Genomic DNA, 20197 nt, shown 5'->3' on the forward strand with positions numbered 1-20197 from the left:
TTCAAGCCCCAGTTTTGTAAAATTGTTTTGTACCATGAGTGAATGCAATAGTCTTTTACAAACCAAAAAATAGGACACAACTATGCAAGAATAGTCAAGCAACTGTTCCAGTCGTGCTGAGAACTTTACCCTGTCATATAGTGATCGTTTTTCATCATCTTTCAATACCTGGTTTAGAAGCCATGCCAACATTTCAGTCACAGACATAAGCTGTTAGTGTTAATGCATTATTGAACTTTTTTCATAAAACAAATGGATTTCTTCTTGTTAATAGCTAACACCTTACCTCATAAGCATGTTGAATTTCCTGAAATTTTTTCTCTGCATCTGGATCCGCTTTATTTACATCGGGATGATGCTTCTTAGCAAGCTACAAATTCAAATTGAAAACAAAAAATAACTACTCCGTAATCAGAAAACAGTTGCATTCATAAAGGAACTCAAGCAACAAACCACCTGCAAGGTTTATGGCAGGGAAACCAAATGCTGTGAAGCCATATCTCTCACGGAAAAGCCAAGAAGTTCAAAGTTAAAGAACCTTTCAATTCTTTGGTAAACTAGTTTAAGCTGCTATGAAAGTGCAGGCATAGCAAGACTCCATGAATATTCTCCTACGTTACTTAATAAAAGCATAACCAAGTAAAATTTTCCGTATTCATCTAGCTAAAAGAGTATTGTTTTGTGCACTGGCATAACATACTGCATAGTAGGCCTTCTTGATTTCTCCTTGACCTGCATCCTTACTTATTCCAAGAATATCGTACAGGTCTCTTGCAGCCATGCCCAGGGTGCCTGCAGAAAGCAAAAATAGTAACAAATGCTTAAAAGGACTCCTTTGTAAGTTGTTCTTTGTTTGCTCCAAACTTCACCTGCATCCTGTTCAACAGGAAATGAAATATTGTACCTGTGGCATGAAATCTCCTCTTAACTGATCCAAATCCAAATATTTTGCTACACAGAACAGCCCTTCCATAACCTGCAAGAAATAATAATGAAACTCATATAAACTGTAAAAATTATAACGAAGTTAGAATCTCAATGCTTTGTATAAAAGGTAAGCTCCAGGAAAGCACAGCCAAAGGTACAATATGCATAGCAGTCACAAAAGTCCAGGCATTTCAAAATTCAAATGGCATATCAAATTATAGGGCTCGCATAACCAATTAATTTACAGATAGAAAAAGGAATGGAAACTCAACAAGAAATCAAGAACACATATAACCATGTGTCACTTAAAGGAGGCCAAAGCTGATTGAGGATAGGGAAGTAGATTGCCTACATTGAGTGACACTCATAGTTCCCAGACTCAACCAAGTCCAGGTAGGCTTGCGATGTCTGAATGACCCACCAACCTAGTAAGTCGAGTCAACCCAGTCAGCCAGGTATTTGAAAAAACCATCCAACCTGGGTTGACTTGGTCAACATGGCCCAGCAAGCAAAAACTCGGACTTGATCAAAAATTGTTCTGCTGTGTGAGACTCGCCAAGCCAGCCCCAAGTAGACTCACCAGCAAGTCTATAAAGGCAGATTTCAGGGGATCTTATATTCACTATTAAGCAGTACTCCATATTTTGTCATATGGATTTAGATTTTAAATGGACTCTTGTATCTGACATTCATGATAGATAAATCATATGAATCAATCTCAATGATTGAAATTTGATCATATTTGGTATTGGGGCATTGGTTATGTTTTGACAATTGGTTGTTCCCATCCTATTCAATATAATCTTTAATGTTTAATGCAAACATACATTTATTTTTCTAAAAAGTCTATATTTTTAATATTTTTCATGGTCCTGAGCAATGTTATCGGAACCAGTGGAACCGGCCAGTCTGACCCCCAAACTGTTGAAAAGTAACTAGATTCGGTCTTCATAATGACATGTGTAATTGCGATTTTATGTAATTGATTAAAAGAAGAAAAATAAAAGTATTATTGTAATGCTTGTCTCATGGGTTTCATGAGCAAGGAATTTTATTTTTAGTATGACTCCCATTGTGAGTCCTTAGGATTGGTCATAAAGTCAAATTGAGTCAATGTCATGTATGAAGGACCCTTCTTGGGCATGTTACATATTGTATGAGTCATTTAATAAGTAGGTATGCCCTCCAAGACCAAGCACAAAAACTCTACTTGAAGTCGGCTACAAAATGGAGTACATAACCTACTTAATGGACATGTCGTCTCACCTGCACTCATGTCAGCTCATTATGCTGGGAAACAACTATTTATTGGCATCTCGGATTCCATTCTAGACACACATTTTTGGTTTTGGATTTCCAGTACAACAGAAAGTGCGAGAAAGAGAATTAGTAGCCTCTCATCCAGCATGGGAAGAACGAAGGAAATACGAACTAGTTTGGCACTGTTTTTGCCATTTGGTTATTTGTACTCACACATGTGACTGATATTAAGGGGTCTGCAGTAGGGTTTACAGTCAGCAAAGAGTCAAGAAGAAGGTCCTCATACCAGCATACATGCTAGCCAAAGTCACAAGATTAAGTCTCTGATTCAAGCGAAGAAGAGAGTTATCTCCAAACAGCCCACACGCGTAAATTGGAGGGGTACAGATAGGACGAGAGTTGCAGATCTGTGGAAGAGACCGAAAATTCCAGAAGTACAGAGTTTGACTTGCGTTGACTGTAGGAGGAAAGTGCTACAAGGTTGTTTCAAGAAGGATCTCATCAAGGAAGGTTTGTGGCTTGGTCTTGGAGTGGCAGATAGGTCAAGGGTCCTGGTCTTAGTATTCGTCAATTGGAATCTCTATAATAAGAATTTGTTCGGGTTTTCCTCTCAATGAGCGAGAGGTTTTGGCCCTGGCTGATAGCCTATATTCTGTGTCTCTTGTCTCTTTATGGTTTATGCATTGGTAGCTGTTTGATGAAGAAGTACACTAATAACCTAAGTAAAAGAAAATCCCAATCTAAAAGAAGTAAAAATCATTCACAAGCAGCTATCTCTCAAAGAAATCACTTAATCTTGATGCCCTAGATTTCTCAACATGGTTTCAGAGCTAAGGTGACTAAGTCAAGGAAGGGCATTTTATCAAGGCGCACTCAAGGATCAAATCTCAAGGAAGGCATCAAAGAAAAAATCATCTTTAAGACAAGATCTACAAAGGAAGAATTATAACCCTAGATCAAAGAAGGAGTCTACAAAGAAGTCTTGGGATCATCATCAACGAAAGAAGGCCAAGTTGAAGAGATCTTCAAATCAAGGTCCTTAACATTGAAGAAGATCATCCAAGAAGCATTAAGACATCTTCATCAATATTCATCAAAAGGATCAAGTTGAAGATTTTATCTTCACTTGACAAGTAAGTATTGTTTCTTCTATAATCTAATCTAGCAAAAATGACTTCATTTTGCAAGGAGATCTATATTCTGGTTGAATCGTCGAACTTCCTTGCATGGAAAAGGAGGATAGATGTAGTCCTCGAAGAAAACGAAGTTATTGATCATGTCAATGGAAAGGTCTCCAAACCATCCAAAGAACGAGCACTATCTAAATACATGGAAAGGGATCTAAGGGCTCAAGAGATTCTTATGGAGTCTATCAAAGATCCCCTCATTCTCTACATAGCAGAGCTGCAGACATCTAAAGAGATATATGATAACCTGGTAGAACTATTCTTTGAAAGTGCCATAAGAGAGATCATATCACTTAGATTTGATCTACACAAATTGCAGGTATCAAAGGATGAAGGGATATCCTCATGTCTCTCAAAAGCATCTCAAATAAGATCTCAACTTCAAGATCTGGAGGAGATGATATCAGATAAAGAAATGATCTCCATTGTTCTAAATGCAGTAACTGATGAACAAGATAACCTCGTATCAAATACCTATGAGGAAAAGAAAGTTATCCCATTCAACAACTTGTGGTCTCTATGCGAGATAGAAGAAGACAGGTTGAGAGCAAAAAGTGTTGAAGAATCAAATGAGAAGATTCAAACATTTGCTGGAAGGAAAGGGAAATTTGGACCTCAGAAAGGAAATAAGAACATAGCTAAGATTCAATGTTATGGATGTAAAGAATATGGGCATTACAGGAAATATTGTCCCAAGTTAAAGAAGGGAAATAACAAGAGAGATAGAGAAGAAGCCCATATCACCGAAGAAGTGGAGGAAGTTAAAAAGAAGAAGTCCAAGAAAGAGGAAGTAAGAGATCTCCACTATTGAGATAGTCTTCCTCACATAAGTTCTTTTCAAGTTCCTAAGTCTTTTGTTGTAAGATATGGCTATCATGATTCACTAAGTAAAATAATGGGATGCATCAAGGCATCATAGAAGCATTGAAAGCAAGAGCTCGAGACATCATCATAGAGAAGCATGAAATATGGTTAGAATCTATGGAAGTCAAGGATATAGCTCTTGGGAATCTCATTGAAAACACAAGTGGCAAGGTCATCTAGTACAAGGTTCATCATACATCTGTCAAAAGGAAACATCTGTTGATGGGGATACTTTAGATCCTCAAGATTCTCTGATGGAATCTTCATTGAAAGGTTCACCGATCATGAGGGGAAGCAAGTGTTTCATCAAGAATTCCAAACTTGTGGAATTCATGGGATGATGGGATGATGGTATGATGACATAAAAGTGAAGCAAATCAAGGGATTGAAGCTCTTTCAATCAAGGAAACTGCTACAGGAAGTCTGGATGACCCAAACGGAAAATGAGGTATGTATGCTTACATTTGATATTGTGGAAGTCATGTCATATGGTTGCAGATATCATGAACCAATGCTCTATCTTAAGAGCATGATCAAAAGAAAGGATCTCCTCCCTCAAGGGGATGCAAGAATGCATAGGTCACACATTCACTAGATGAAATCAACATAATATGTCCTCATATGAAGTATGAGGTGGTTGATAACAATTGAGGAACTCTGATTGGAAGCTCCTGGGAATGTTACATGTGAAGAAAGGAAGGAAGAGATCATGGAATATGCAACCATAATAAAAGCAATAAACATCCGAAAGACCAAGAAGATTTGACTAGGATATCTCCATGAAAGATATGAAGACTCTGATGGAGTCTGAAAAAGAAAGATACCCTTGATAATATATATTTTTGGGGGAGATGCGTCGATATGTATGTAGGTTGTTGATGCAAACTAAAAGATATCATGATGAAAGACCATCACAAAGGTAATATTGATTTTAATGTTCATTCCTTTATTTTTGAATATATGGATGGGTTTATGCAGGGCTGCCAAGGGAAGATCTATGATGTCTTCCACGACCGATGCACATGTAGTAGGATGAAAGATCCTTAAGTAAACATGGCATGAAAAAAGCAGCATGGCATGAAGGAAGGCCATATATGGATTAATGGATCACTTTCTGATGATGACATGGCTAACTCATGGATGAAAGTGATGGATGGTTGGTGCCCTATGTAGAAGTCCCAAACATGAAGACTCCTAGATAACGAAATGAAGTTCATGACATTGTGAAGGGGAGTCCTTCAAGCAGCTGGTTGTCCCATTATCAAAGTCCACCGAAGAAGGAGGTGAGATCTCCCCTCAGAAATCTCATGTGTTGAACAACACTTCATAGATTTGGTTCAACAGCTCAAGCGTACAAGAGAGTTTGTTTGTCAAATGATCAAAAGCCCCAAAATGATGCATGCTCCTCCTATTTATCATTGAGCTACTTTCTCTCCATGTGGATCCATGCATTGACCACCTCTTGTCTTTCTCCCTCCAAAAGTGCATGTTACTCCAAGGGGTTTGTATACCTCTTGGGGTGGCCCCCACCATCCACTAAATTTTCAATTTGTGTCCCTTCTCTTATGTTGGAGCCTCCCTTAGCCAAAAATTGCATGTGGGGTCCTCCTAACCCACTTTTTCCCAAGTCCTCCGAAGCAAAACTCAAAATTGTGCAAAATTGTGACTACTTAGCAAAACTACTAAGTAGGAACATCACAGTCCTCCCCACCTAGATGTTGCCTGTCCACAAGCAACTGTAGTGATGGGTGTTGGAGTACCTGTTCCCATTCACAAGTAGCATCCTCAACGGGAAAATCTTTCCACTTCATTATAAACTCCCGAATAGTCTTGTTTATGAGCTCTCTCTCTCGCCTCCAAGATGGCCTTCGAAACCTAACACCAAATGCCCCTCGTCATCCAAAGGGGGTAGATCAGTTGTTGTTGTCACCTGTTATCCCAAGGCCTTTTTCAAGTATGAGACATGAAATACATTGTGCACCTTGCTCCCAGGTGGGAGGTCCAACTCATAGGCCACCTCTCCAACTCGCCTAGTCACCCTGTAAGGCCCATAGAAACGTGGTTTGAGCTTCTCAGCTCCCTTCTACTTCAAGCGGACTACCTTTATGGTTGGAACCTCAAAAAGACTAAGTCCCCAACCTCAAAATGCCTCTCAACCTTGTGCCTGTCTGCATACATTTTTTGCTAATTTTGTGTTGTCTATAAATTATCCTTGAGAGCCCTAGGGATGTCTTGGCTCTCTTGTACCCAATCTTTGGCCCCTGGGGCCCTACTGTCTCCAAACACCAAATTAGCAAATGTCAAATCATCATAACCATATAGAGCATGAAATGGAGGCATACTTATCAACATGTGGAACGTGTTGTTGTAGCAGTACTCTCTAAGGTGAAGCCACTTCACCGATGTGTGTTGCTCTCCGGTCACGTAGTTGGCAAGTACCCCTCCAACCACTTGTTCACGATCTTGGTCTGACCATTGGTTTGTGGGTGGTAGTTGTTGCTGGGTGTGAGCTTTGTCCCCACTGACTGAAACAACTCCTGCCAGAATCCCCCCATAAATTTGTTACCTTTGTCACTCACTATGGTCTTGGGGAGACCATGCAGCCTGAACAACAACTCGGCCACATGTGGAAGTGATGACAAGGAAGGTATGGCAAAAAAATGGGCATACTTGGTCAGTCAGTCGACCACCACATATAAGCAATCCCGCCCTTGTACTACTAGAAACCCTGTAATAAAGTCCATAGATATACTCTCCCATTTCCTCTCAAGAATAGGGAGGGGTTGCAATAAACCTGTGGGGTGTGTTTGTTCCCCCTTGTTCCTCTAGCAAGTATCACACTCCTACACGTGCCTCGGAACATCCCCCTTGAGGCCCCTCCATGTGAAACGCTCCCAGATGGCTCAGTCTTGAGGAACCCCTAATATCCTGCTAGTGGAAAGTTATGCGCAACTTGCATGATCCTCTCCCTCAACTGTGAACCAGGTACCAAATAGATCCTCCCCTTGTAATAAATCACCTCATTCATCACCTAGTACTTGTCATCCGCATGGGTGCCATCTAAGATATCGCAAACCTGCTTGTCCTTAGGGTACTCCACCAGCAACTGTGCCCTCCAATCTTGGCAGATACTCATAAGGGATAATGTTGCGGGCCTCTTAGATAAAGCATCAGCTACTATATTATGCTTGCCCTTGACATACTTTATATCAAAATCATAGGCCTGGATCTTGTTGACCCACTTTTGTTGCTCTCATTGAGCTCTCTCTGCTCCAAAAAGAACTAAAGATTGTTGTGATCAGTTTTCACCCTGAACCTGTTGCCCACTAAATACTGTCGAAATTTTGCCAACGCATGCATGATGGCCAACATCTCCTTGTCATATATAGAATAGAACCTCTCATGACTAAGGAGTTTCTGACTCTCAAACATTATGGGGTGCCCACCCTGCAACAAAACATCCCAAATGCCCTCACCGAATGCATCACACTCCAAAACAAAACGCTGCATGAAATCAGGCAGCGCTCACACTAGGCAACTGTTCATGACCCTCTTGAGGCGCTCAAAGGCCTCCTGCGCTACATCAGTGCACTCGAATGCACCTTTCTTGGTCAGATTAGTGAGGGGTGTTGCCAGCTGTGAAAACTCGTTCACGAACTTCCTGTAATAGGTGTAAATGCCCAAAAATCCACATAGCTCAGTCACACTCTTGGGTGGGCCATCCAGTATGGCCCTGATCTTCTCTTGGTGCACTCGCACTCCATCTTCCCCAATCACGTGACCAAGGTATAGCATCTTCGTTAGTCCAAACTCACATTTGGACACCTTGGCATATAACTATTGCTCCTCAAGGATACGAAGCACCTCCAAATGCCTCAAGTGCTCCTCCCAAGTCTTGTTATAAATCAGGGTGTCATCAAAGAACACCAGCATAAACCTGTGAAGCTACTTGCGGAACATGTGGTTCATGCAAGACTGGAAATTAGTTGGGGCATTGGTTAGCCCAAAGGGCATCACCAAGAACTCAAAGTGCCCATTATCGCATCAAAAAGCTATCTTCAGGATGTCCGGCTCCCGAAGTCTGATCTGGTGGTAGCTCAAGGACAAATCAATCTTAGAGAAGTATTTAGCTCCTCTAAGTTCGTCCATCAGCTCATCTATGCACGGGATCAGGTACTGGTTCATCAATGTCTTCTTATTCAAGACCCAATAGTGAAGGGTCCCATCCTTCTTCACCAACACAACTAAAGAAGCGAAGGGACTCGAACTGGGCCTAATGTGTCCAAGGCCAACAACTCATGTATGGCACACTCAATCTCATCCCGGTAAGCCTTGGGATGTCGGTATGAAGTGGTGATCATGACATGCACACCCTCCTCTAACTCAATCGTGTGCTCAAATCCCCTATCAGGTGGCCTGCCTGGAGGAATGTCTCTAAAATTGTTGGGTACCTGTCTAATATCTCCTGGATGTCTGGGTGTACTGGTCGTGTCTGAGTCCCTGCCTCTATAATCCTGAGCTCCATTGCCCACTCTATGCCCCCATGTCGTAAATTGGCCTCCATGCGATGTGTTGACACTGTTGTGGTGGGTATGAATGCATCCCTCTCAACAACACCAGCTTTCCATTTGACCCCATGAAATCCATCTCCAATTTCCTCCAGTCTACAGCGACTTATCCCAAGGAGTAGAGCCACTAGACACTCATGACTATGTTGGTGTTCGGAACATCGACCACAAAGAAGTCATCGGTCATAGAGTAATTCCCCATAGTCACTGTCAATCTAGGGACATCCCTGGTGCACTACATAGTCTTGTCTCCCAGCACCAGGACTGAAATCCCCTCAAAGCTCTCAGTCTGTACACCTCTCCGCTCCACCATTTGTACATCAATAAAGTTATGGGTTGCCCCACTGCCCACAAAGACTATTACACGTTGTCCCTGCACCATGCCCTTGATCCTCAACGTGAGATACTTGGGAACTCCCCTCAATGAAGCAATGACCCCCGAAGTGGGTTTAAATAGGTCTCCATCAAGTGGGGGTGGTGCTCCTCCTCCTCCACTACCTCCAATGGTCTGCAACTCACCACCTCCTACATCATCCTCCTGCTCTACACCATCCTCTGACTCGCTGTCAGAAAACACCTCTATATAATGGGCCTTGCCCTTGGTACACCTATGCCCATGGCAAGTGAAGCACAACTTCCTCCTAAGAGGTCTCTCCTGGTCTCATCGTCCAACTGCCCACACCCCTGAACATCTCTCTGCGGTGGGGGTCTAGTGTCTCAGCCCCTCTGTGGGAAAGGAGCTCGTGGTGGAACTAGTGCCCTAGTCTTGGGAATTGCGTCCTACAAATCCCGTGTGATTCACTCCCTCCTGTAGAGTGGTGGGCCTGCTTGCCCTCACTAGCCCACGTAAGGGCTCAACCAAACCCTCCACAAAGGTGTAGACCCTCCTGGCATCTGATAAATCTGGCACCATCACAGACACCCTCAAGAACTCTGCTATGTAATGCTTGGGGTTGCTTGTCTGCTTGAGCGAGGTCAGCTCTCTGGAGTGTGCCTCCGGATCCCTCTTGTCAAAACGCTCCACAACCCTTCGGGTGAAATCCTCATAGGAAGTCACGTTCGCATGCCCCAGCATGGTCAACCCATGGAACCACCAATCGTGTGCCTCCCCCTCCAAATGCAAGGTAGCCATTTTATTGGCTTCCACCTTAGTCATCCAGCTAAGCTGAAAACTTCTCCACTCATGCCCTAGTCGTGCACTTGGACGAACCATCAAATGTGGGGAGATACATCCCCCCAATAGTACGCTGCAACTTCGAGTTCTGTGTGCCTGAACCTCCTACACCCTTGCCCTTATCATTCTACTTGAGCTGGCAGAAATCCCGGAAACTTAGTGCAGCTCGAAACTCCTCTCCCATCGACAGCCACTCCCGGAAATACTCTCCCATGGGCATCTCGTCCTGCCCAGGCTGCTCACCAGCTCCTTAAGGTAAAAATGTGGGCAATGTGGTTCTGGTTGGCCCAATGAAAGCATGTGGGTGAGTCAAGGGAGAATGGTGGTCGTACTAGTGGGAAGCCCCAGAGGTCTCCCCGAACACAAAATCTCGGTGGACACTCTTGTCACAGTTTTGTTGCTTAATCTCCTCCAGCATTTCTTTCTGCTCTTTTGCCAAGTCATTCAAAGCCTTCAAGAGGCTATTGAACATTGCCTCCTCTTTGCTCATTGGTTCCACCATGTTTGCTTCCACTACCTCTTGTTCTAGGGTCTCAATATTAGGTGTGATCTCTAACTCCCTCTCCTGACTTCTGTATCTATGCCTCTTGTAGGCAATGTTATGTTTTTCTTCTGTGGTCATAGAAGATTTCCCCCATGGTTGAGCCAAGACCGGTGCTCTGATACCACTGTAATATTCCTACTAGGAATTTAACAGTGATAATCAAGCACAATCACCATATGCAACACAAAAAATCAAACATGCAATTAGACACCCATAAATTTGCCAAAAACTGCGCCAAGTTGAGCCATTTTATTAATATATCAAGGAGAGTACAAAGATGTATAGAGTAGGTGCACCTAGGCTTGCAAAAGCAATCTAGACAAGTCCCAGGTGATACAATGTGTTACCCAGATGATGGGAAGTTACTTCTTCAAGTCCTATGTTGGCCCAAAATTTTGTTGCTGCTCACTGGAAAGGAACTAGAGTTTGGCCCCTTTAGAGTGCTCAGAAAATTCTACAAAATTAACCATGGGCTCTCCTCACCAAACCCACAAAGACCCAAAAGGGGTTTGGCCTCATTCCAACCTCCCGAAAATACCCCCAAAAAGTGCAAGTTCCTCCTCTAGTTGGGTATTCGCACCCCCGTGTGAATCTATTGCCCAAGACCCCCAAAATGCTGAGAAATCCCTCCAACAATTCTCCTTAGGACCCCTGGCAAAACTCAGCGTTAAGCCCCCAGTCAAGCTTCCCACAACAAGTACACTCCTCAAGTGGACTCCGCAGGCCCAGTGAGACCACCTCTACACATGCCCAAAAAGAAAGAATTCAACCTGAAGGATGGACACCCAATCAGCCCACCAAACCACTACAAAAACGTTGGTAAATGCCAAGGAAATGTGCTCCTAAAAACCTGGAACCAGCTCTACCCTTATGCTATCTTGCCACAAGAATGCGTGGCCCCTTTTTGCGCCCAATTTGTTCCAAGAATAGCTTGAATTTCCCTGTAGTATCTCCCGGAACAACTCCCGAGTGTAGCAATGGCTCCTCTAAGGTGGCACTTGAAGTCCACCGAAGAAGGAGGTGAGATCCCCCCTCATAATCTCGTGTGTTGAACAGCACTTCATAGACTTGGCTCAACAGCGCAAGCGTACAAGAGAGTGTTTGTCAAATGATAAAAAGCCCCAAAATGATGCATGCTCGTCCTATTTATCATTGAGCTCCTAACTCTCCATGTGGGTCCCATGCATCGACCCCCTCTTGTCTTTCTCCCTCCAAAAGTGTGTGTTACTCCAAGGGGTGTGTATTCCTCTTGGATTGGCCCCCACCATCCACTAATTTTTCGATTTGTCTCCCTTCTCCTATGTTGGAGCCTCCCTTAGCCAAAAATTGCAAGTGGGGTCCTCCTAGCGCACTTTTTCATAAGTCCTCCCCTAAGCAAAACTCAAAATTGTGCAAAATTGTGACTACTTAGCAAAATTGCTAAGTAGGAACATCACATATACTGATTCACCCCCCTCTCAGTATTTCCAACAATTACAACCTTCGATTGCTCACTAAACAAATGCATGCAAAGGATTTAGATCCAATTGTATTGGATGACATTAATCTAGAGTCCAAATGGGTTGTGGAGGAGTTGCCTATTGATGATTTGTGTTGGCTTGATGAGGAGAAACAGGGTCCCTCTGGTCTACCATTTTCTCAAATGGAAACTCCAAACACACCTGCCTCACAGTTGTTGTTTCAACCCACTAATGTCGACACTAGTTCCTCGAGGATTTATTCTAGGCGTCCTCATGCTGATGCATGAGACATGACATTGCACATGGAGACATTGTTTATATTTGGTTTTCTAATTATATTATGACTCATGGAGAACTCGCAAGTTGCTACATGTGAATTTGTTTATGTAATCATTTTTCAATCTGCTTTTAAAAATTTTGAATACAAATATCAATTGTTTTAAGTTATATGATCATATTTTATGAGATGATGTCATGAATCCTTGTGTAAACCATGGTTTTATAACTTGTATGTGTTGGAAATGCCATTAATTTATCTTTTATGCCAAAAAATGAGAAAGTTTTTAGTTTTTTGCTATTTGTCGAGTCTTTCCCGAGTCTATTCCCAAGTCTTCCTGAGTCAGTAAGTGATATGCCAGTCAAGTATTTTTCAAGTACGAGTCGTGCAACAATGGTTGAGAGTCACTGCCTCTAAACCACGTTTGTGGGCTTCATTGTAAATTCGTATATAGAGGGAAAGGCATCCTTGTGTCCAGGTTTTTGGCCTCGTCATTGTTACTAGTGTTATGTCCCTAACATACTCAGTGACTAGAAGACTTATGGACGTGATGCATATACTTCTTATCTTTGTTAGTCCTTGAGTTACATGGGCTATACATAGCCCAATATGTAAAGATCATTTTTATATACTTAGACCACTTATATTAAGTGAGTGATTGATAAGTGATAAATAAGACAATTATAGATAGCCCTGGGAAAAAGCTTTATTGACGAAATGGGCTTGTGATGTAGTAGAGTACTTTACTTTATATAGGCGTGTGACATAAGCAGCAAATTGGCTCTGCTCAAACTTCTAAATCCAGCTTTTTATGATAGCCATTTATATACATTCCCATTCATTTTGCAGGATACATTACACCATAGACTTCTGAATAGAGCTGAATGTTAAGGCTGTCTACTGGTTAGTGGGTTGGAAAGTATCAGTGTCAACCAATGATCATAACATGAATGAAACCGAGAGAATTCACTAACAGAATATAATAAACAATGTCATACATTATTCTAGATAGATAAGTGTATGACACATCTGTGTGTGCGCGTAATGTAAAGGCTTAACACATAGCTGGTGAAGGTGACAACTGAGAAGCTGAAGTGATATGTCAATCTTGCGAGCAGTAAAAATGGTTGTATCCCTTTTGAGAAATTCTAATCTTTCCTTTCAATATAAGAATTTATATCTTTTTTTAATTTTCTTTCTTTCTTTTCCTTTCTTTCTTTTTCTTTTCTTTTATGTGGTTCATGGATCCCGGAGATTGGTGACCACTACATCCACGGAATATTTGTTCTGGGCAAATCCACTGGAAGGGATCACTTCCTGCCAGCGCAACCACAGAGCCCCGGGAGTGTCGGGAGAATTGAACCCCTGACCTCTCAATAGCAGAGGTGCTTTAACTACAGGGACTCGACCAATTCAACTAACCCTTGAAGCTTATTCCTCCTGATGTTATTTCTGAATTCTGATAATCAATTCATTCCTCTACAAAATAGAAACCCTAAAACTAAAAAAAACGCCTACACAGCTAATAACCAAGTTGGAAATCACCAAGGGAAACTCAAGACGACTTAGTTCTCTGTTTTTGACACATAAGGATACGATTTAATTTCACATAGACTTCTAAATTTAAGTTTGGAGGACAAAATAAGCCAAACCTGAGATAGAGTGCTGAAAAAAGGAGTCTTTAAACTGCCCAGCAAAGGAACAGATTCCAAACGCAGGAACGTGTAGATTTGCTTGGAATGAAGACTTCTGAAACAACAACAACAGCAAACAATCAATAATCACAATAGAGACATACAGACTACAAGGCCTCCGAACATATGTTCATGACCATTTAAGCTACCATGTTAAGCAATACTTGTAAACGTGCATATGTAACATGAAACAGACGAGACAGTCCGCCGAAGGGCAAACATGTTACTTGGGAACTTGAAGCTTTGTGAGGAATAACAACAGATAAGTTTTATTGACCGACCATTAATTGGCATCGTGACAACCTTTTTTTTTACTTCAACCATTCCAGCTTTTGAATTTTGGCGTGAAAGCAAAATAAAAATGCATTCAGATATATCTTTCTCTGCGAAGTAGCCCTAGCCCTCACGTAAGACCATTTGCATTTAGTGAAATCAACTACTGAACGAAATTTAGGTAACGTTTACCAGTTCTGGTGTTTCGGCCCTGCTTCGGCGTCCGACAGAATTGTTACGTGCTCCTCTTGTAAAACGCAAGACATGCCTAATGCCACTTGAACGTGCCATTTGAACGAGCCCCGACACTCTGCAGCTGTTTATTTTGCAGAGTTTTACAGATCTAAAGGCAGCAATCTTCCATGAGCTTTCAGGTACAAGTACCTCGTCCTTTGTATAGTATAGCTGTCGGTGTTAATTTCCAGTGCCTGCAGCAATAGATGATGATACCTTCTCGGCAGCACCTGCTACTTGCCACTGCCCCTGCTCTTTGCGTTTGCTACTTTTATATTTACTTAAATATGATTTTGGTTTTCCATGGTACCCTAGAGAGGTTTTATGACTAATTTTGGTAATCCGTGTTAAACGGGGTTTTAAAAAAAATTGGAGTTTTATGACTAATTTTGGTGATCCATGTTAAAGATGGTTTTAGAAAAATAGGGGTAATCCATATTAAAGATGGTTTTAGAAAAATAGGGTTTACACGGTAGAAACAATTTTAAGATGCATGTGCGAAGGATAGTTTAGAAGAATTAATTTCAGAATATTTAAAACAATTAATTTAGTTATCGAAGATGGAGGTAGTTTATGAAGTTCTCATGATTTATATTATAGTTATCAATATTAGTAAGTGTTACGGAAGATGCAAAAATATGTTTGATTAAAAAAAAAAAAGGGCAATTATAGTTATTTAATAATTTTTATTTCGTTGGGGTGAAATAACATAGAAAATTGGCTTATAACTAATTATAATTTAATTATTTTAGGTATAGCATTAAGAAAGAAAGAAATTACTTTAATGTCTATGAGGCTAAAGATAGCCTATGGGACAGATTACTTCTTCATCTACTTGATGTATTCAGCCATTTTTCTGTGAAGCTTCACAATAAATGCTCCCAGCTTCTCGACAAACCCCTCGCTAAATAGAGTATCCCAAGAGCTTGCTACCAGCATATCTGCATAACTTTCCTTGTTGTCTTTGAAGGCCTTCCAATCTAAAATGAAATGTTTTTCTCTTTCCACTTTTCCGGAAGAACAAAAAATACATACCATTTCCTCCCACACTTCCTTTGGCCTTTTCCAGCGCCCTGTTTCACAACGGAGTTGATGAGAATTAGTCTTTAACTGAGTAATAAGAATTTTGGCTCTCCAAGAGATATTGGCCTCTATGTATGCTTTTGGTTGATGATTATGAGTGGGATTAAACACTTCAATATAGTAGTTTTTCTTTCTTCCTAGCTCCTTATCCCAAGTACGTTTGTGGATGATCCGGATTTAAACAGGAACGCAACAAATTACAGAGATAACCATATACACAAATATGCAGCGGAAATAATACTTCATTTCATTAATGGAAAATACTGAAATATGCTTACAAACAGAAATGGCAATAAACTAGCTAGGGCGATGGTAGCTTATCTCTGAGAAGAGATGTGATGGCTACATGCCTCTGAACTGTGTTACAATGAGGCTCGAAGGCCTATTTATTGTTGAGAAACAATGGACAACCCTTAACATTCCAAAACCTAACCCTAGGAGATGAAACGCCAAACTGTGGGCCCCGTTTGGGTAAATTGGTACATCAACTTCCCGGGGTCGTAACTTTGGCATACGATCTCCGTTTGACGCGTACAATAGCTCATTAGAAAGATCTATCTGAGCACTACCACTTTGGGAAGGGCAACATCGGTCCATGGACCCATGTTGCCCCCAGATTTCCCAAAAAACGTCGTTTAGGGCCTCAAAACGGCTCCGGAAGTTCAGGACCCGAAAAACTGCTAAAAATAGTAAGTTGTGCTACAATTAAGGAAACTGAAAATGCTGAGAAAGACAATGGTGGGGGTCCAGGTGGACTTGGCAGGTGGCCACCAATATCCACCTGGATCATTCCTCCCCCCTTAGGAAGCAATGGTCCCCATTGCGTTGAGCTCCTCCATGAGATGAGGAAACTTCTGCTGAACTTGTTCCCTGGTGAGCCACTTGCCCTGCTGAAGGAGTTGGCCCGCTTTGACAACTCGATACAGTTGGATATTCGGTTGGCGAGTGTTCTTGATCTGTGTGTCCATGATCCGATCAGTTGCAGCTTGTTCCATGCAATCTGGATTTAATTCTGTGGGTTTGAGTTGTTCTGCAATGTCGGATGTATCTAGCAATGGTGGAAAGTATGGCCGAAGGCGGTCCACATTAAATACTGGGTGCAGGCCAAGGAATGGGGGAATGCTGAGCTCAAATGCATTGTCTCCCATAGCCTTAGTAATGGTGTAAGGACCATATCGGAGTGGTCTCAATTTCCGATAGGCTCCAGTAAGGCGTTCCTTTTGCAAATGCAACCAGACTTTGTCGCCCACCTAAAACTTGTGTGGCACCCGATGTTGATCATGTCGCTGCTTGTACTTGGCATTTGATTTCTCAAGAATGTCATGGACCTGCTGGCGAATATGTTGGATTCGCTCAATGAAGTTGGTGGCCTTATCTGTTTCGGACTGGACATGAGCTGAATTCATGTGAGTAGCTGCAAGTGGCATGGCCACATCAATGGGGCATAGTGGCTGGAATCCCAAACCCACCTGAAAAGGGCTATGGCCAGTGGAGCTGTGAAGAGCTCGGTTGTAGCTGTGCTGAACGTAGGGGAGGCTCTCGTCCCATGTGCGTGGATGCTTTGAGTTATACATGCGCAGAATGTGCACAATCATCCTATTGACAACCTCCGTCTGGCCATCAGTTTGAGGATGGAAGGCTGTGGACTTCGTGAGTTTGGTGTCCAGCATTGACCAGAGACTGGACCAAAAGGTGCTGAGAAACCGACTGTCCCGATCTGAGATGATAGACTGCAGGATCCCAAAGTGCACCCACACTCGTTCAAAGAAGAGTTTAGCAGTGGCTTCTGCTGTGATATTCTTCCTGCAGGCCATCATAATGGCCAACTTTGAGAACCTGTCGACGACCACAAAAACACAGTCATTTCCATGCTTAGTGGAAGGAAGGCCTGACATGTAATCCATGGAGATGGATTCCCAAGGTCGACTAGGGGTAGGTAACGGGGTATAGAGGCCTTGCTTCTTAATGGTCGGTTTGGCAATTGCACAGGCAGTACATGATCGGATGTACTTCCCAACATCCTGTCGAAGATTCGGCCAATAGAAATAGTTTTGCAGTACTGCCACTGTTTTCTCGACCCCGAAATGCCCAGCAGCCCGACTGTAGTGTGCTTCCCAAATCATCTTGGCACGCTCGCTTGAAGGAACACAGAGGTGACCGAGGTGGCATAATAGGGCATCCTGGAGGTGAAAATCTGCAACCTGCCGACCCTCCAAGAGTGTCTGGTATGTGTGGCCGAATTCTGGGTCGCTTTTGTAGAGAAGTGGCCAATCAGAAGTCTCGTGCCCGCAAGAGTTGAGCACGGTGGTTAGTGCCATGATCGGTGGTCGACTGAGGCAATCTGCAACATTATTGGTGCTGCCCTTTTTATACTTGATATTCAAGTGAAACTGTTGCAGGTATGTAGACCACTTCTGATGGCGATCATTCTGCAATTTCCCTTGGGTCTGTATGAACTGCAGAGGTCGGTGGTCTGTGTGGATGACCGTTTCCTTCCCCAAAATGTAATGCTTCCATTGTCGGCAGGCCTGTACAATGGAATACATCTCTTTATCATAAGTGGGGTACTTCCGGACTGTGTCTGAAAGTGTTTCACTGTGATATGCCACTGGATGTCCATGTTGAGTAAGGACTGCCCCAATAGCATAGTCGGAGGCATCTGTCTCGACCTCAAATGGTTGTTGTAAATCTGGTAACGCGAGCACTGGTGCCGTGCAGAGGCGATCCTTCAATTCCCTGAATGACTTCTGTTGAGATTCAGACCAAAAGAATTTTGCTTTCGCCCCACCCTTGGTGACTTGACTCAAGGGCCAAGAAATATGAGAAAATCCCAACACAAACCTGCGGTAGAAGTTGGCAAGACCTAGAAAGCTGCGGAGCTCTGTTAGAGTGGTTGGAGAGGGCCAATCCCGAATGACTTGGACCTTGGCTGGATCGACATGCACCCCCTGTTCATCAATGATGTATCCCAGATACTGAACCTCGGTCATGCCAAAAGTGCATTTCTCCAAATTGGCACATAGCTTGTGTTGCCGCAGTGTTTGGAGAACCTGTCGGATGTGGTGGAGGTGCTCTTCCCAACTCTGGCTGAAGATCAGAATGTCATCCAAGTATACTACTACAAAGGAGTTGGTGAATGGCCGCAAGATGTCATCCATTAGCCTCATAAAGGTTGCAGGAGCATTCGTCAATCCGAAAGGCATGACCAACCATTCGAAGAGGCCCTCCTTGGATTTGAAGGCAGTCTTCCACACATCTGAGGGTTCAATTGGTACCTGGTGATATCCTGACTTCAGATCGATCTTGCTGAAATATTTCGCCCCCTTTAGTTGGTCTAGGAGGTCATCAATCCGCGGGATCGGGTACCTATTACGGACAGTGATCTTGTTCAGCGCCCGATAGTCAATACAGAGTCTCCACGTCCCATCCTTCTTCTGTACCAACACTATCGGGCTCCCACAGGGCGAAGAACTCGGACGGATGTGACCTTTCTGCAGGAGCTCCTGAATCTGTCTCTGGATTTCATTGTTCTCCAGAACGGAGTGCCGATAAATTGGTCCATTGGGTAGCGGCGCACCTGGGGTCAGATCGATGGAGTGCTTGACTTGACAGTGCAGAGGAACTCCTGCCGGGGAGGTGAAGATGTCTTCGTACTCCTCCACAATCTTGTCCATTTGTAGCTGCCGTGCAGAGGAACCCCGTTTGGAGGTCGCGGCCACTGTCTTCTTCTTCCCTTGAGGGCGTATCATCAGGAAAACAAATTTCCTGGTTTTGGAAATGATCTTACTGCATTGTTTTGCAGTAATCAAAGAGATGGCGGCAGGTGGTGCTACCTCTGGTATCCTGAACAACTTATTTCCCAATGTAATAATAACAGCACGGGGCCTTGATTCATACACAGCATGTCGCTTCCACAAGTATGGTTGTCCTAGTAATACATCACAAACTTCAAGGGGAGCAATGTCACACAATACCTCATCCGTGAAGGGCTTGATGTTGTATGGAAGGCGACACTGCTGGCTCACGCGAAGATCTCGCCCTTGGTGAAGCCACCCAATGGTGTATGGTTGTGGATGTGCTGTGGTCGGTAAGCCCAACCGCTTCACGACCTCTGCCGAAATGAGGTTCTTTTGACTCCCGCTATCAACAATGAACTGTATCGGGGAGCCCTTTACCCACATCTGGGAGTGGAAGAGACGCTCCTCCTCCTCTGGATCTTCGGGTTCATTTTTCTGGATCTTTGCGGTAGCAACAGTGGCGCTGGGATCCGCATCAATGATCTGCTTCCCTTTTTCATACCCCTTATCGGGTTCTGACTCAGAGTCGGAACATGCATCTGATTCTGAAACCTTTAGCTCAGCCACCAGTGACTGCTTGGCCCGACACTCACTTGTGTTGTGAGTGGAGCTCTTATGGAACTCACACCATTTTCCAGTGTCCTTTCTCGGCTTCGCGGCGTTGCTCTTTGCTTGCAGCTTCGGCTGGTTGTCTTGGGCTGTCCCGCCTTGGCTTTGTCCTTTGTTCTGTGGTTTAGGGGCACCTTTCCCCTGCTTTGGATTCGCAGATCCAAAGTCTCGCTTCTTTTGTTTAAACTTCTGCTCGACCTTGACGGCATACCGGTATGCTGCGCCGAGCGAGGGGATATTTAAGAA

At 43.1% G+C, this 20197-nt stretch overlaps 1 protein-coding gene across 1 annotated transcript in view; it reads right to left on the bottom strand.

Moving 5' to 3' along the window:
* The window catches only part of LOC149152141 (chaperone protein dnaJ GFA2, mitochondrial-like), a 240918-nt gene extending 226161 nt beyond the window's left edge, over nucleotides 1-14757 (bottom strand). Inside the window, exons 1-6 of the mRNA XM_089439251.1 lie at nucleotides 14421-14757; nucleotides 13914-14010; nucleotides 905-976; nucleotides 701-792; nucleotides 287-370; nucleotides 130-168 (exon numbers count right to left, since the gene is read on the bottom strand). Of these exons, the coding sequence (XP_089295377.1) occupies nucleotides 130-168; nucleotides 287-370; nucleotides 701-792; nucleotides 905-976; nucleotides 13914-14010; nucleotides 14421-14519 (483 nt within the window). The 5' untranslated portion in view covers nucleotides 14520-14757. The remainder of the gene's footprint in view (nucleotides 1-129; nucleotides 169-286; nucleotides 371-700; nucleotides 793-904; nucleotides 977-13913; nucleotides 14011-14420) is intronic.
* Nucleotides 14758-20197: the final 5440 nt, after the last annotated feature.

This window comes from Pinus tabuliformis, chromosome 9 (genome assembly GCF_031772625.1).
Source record: "Pinus tabuliformis cultivar Carrire ecotype Pingquan chromosome 9, CPIR1, whole genome shotgun sequence".
In the NCBI taxonomy this organism is placed as follows: Eukaryota; Viridiplantae; Streptophyta; class Pinopsida; order Pinales; family Pinaceae; genus Pinus; species Pinus tabuliformis.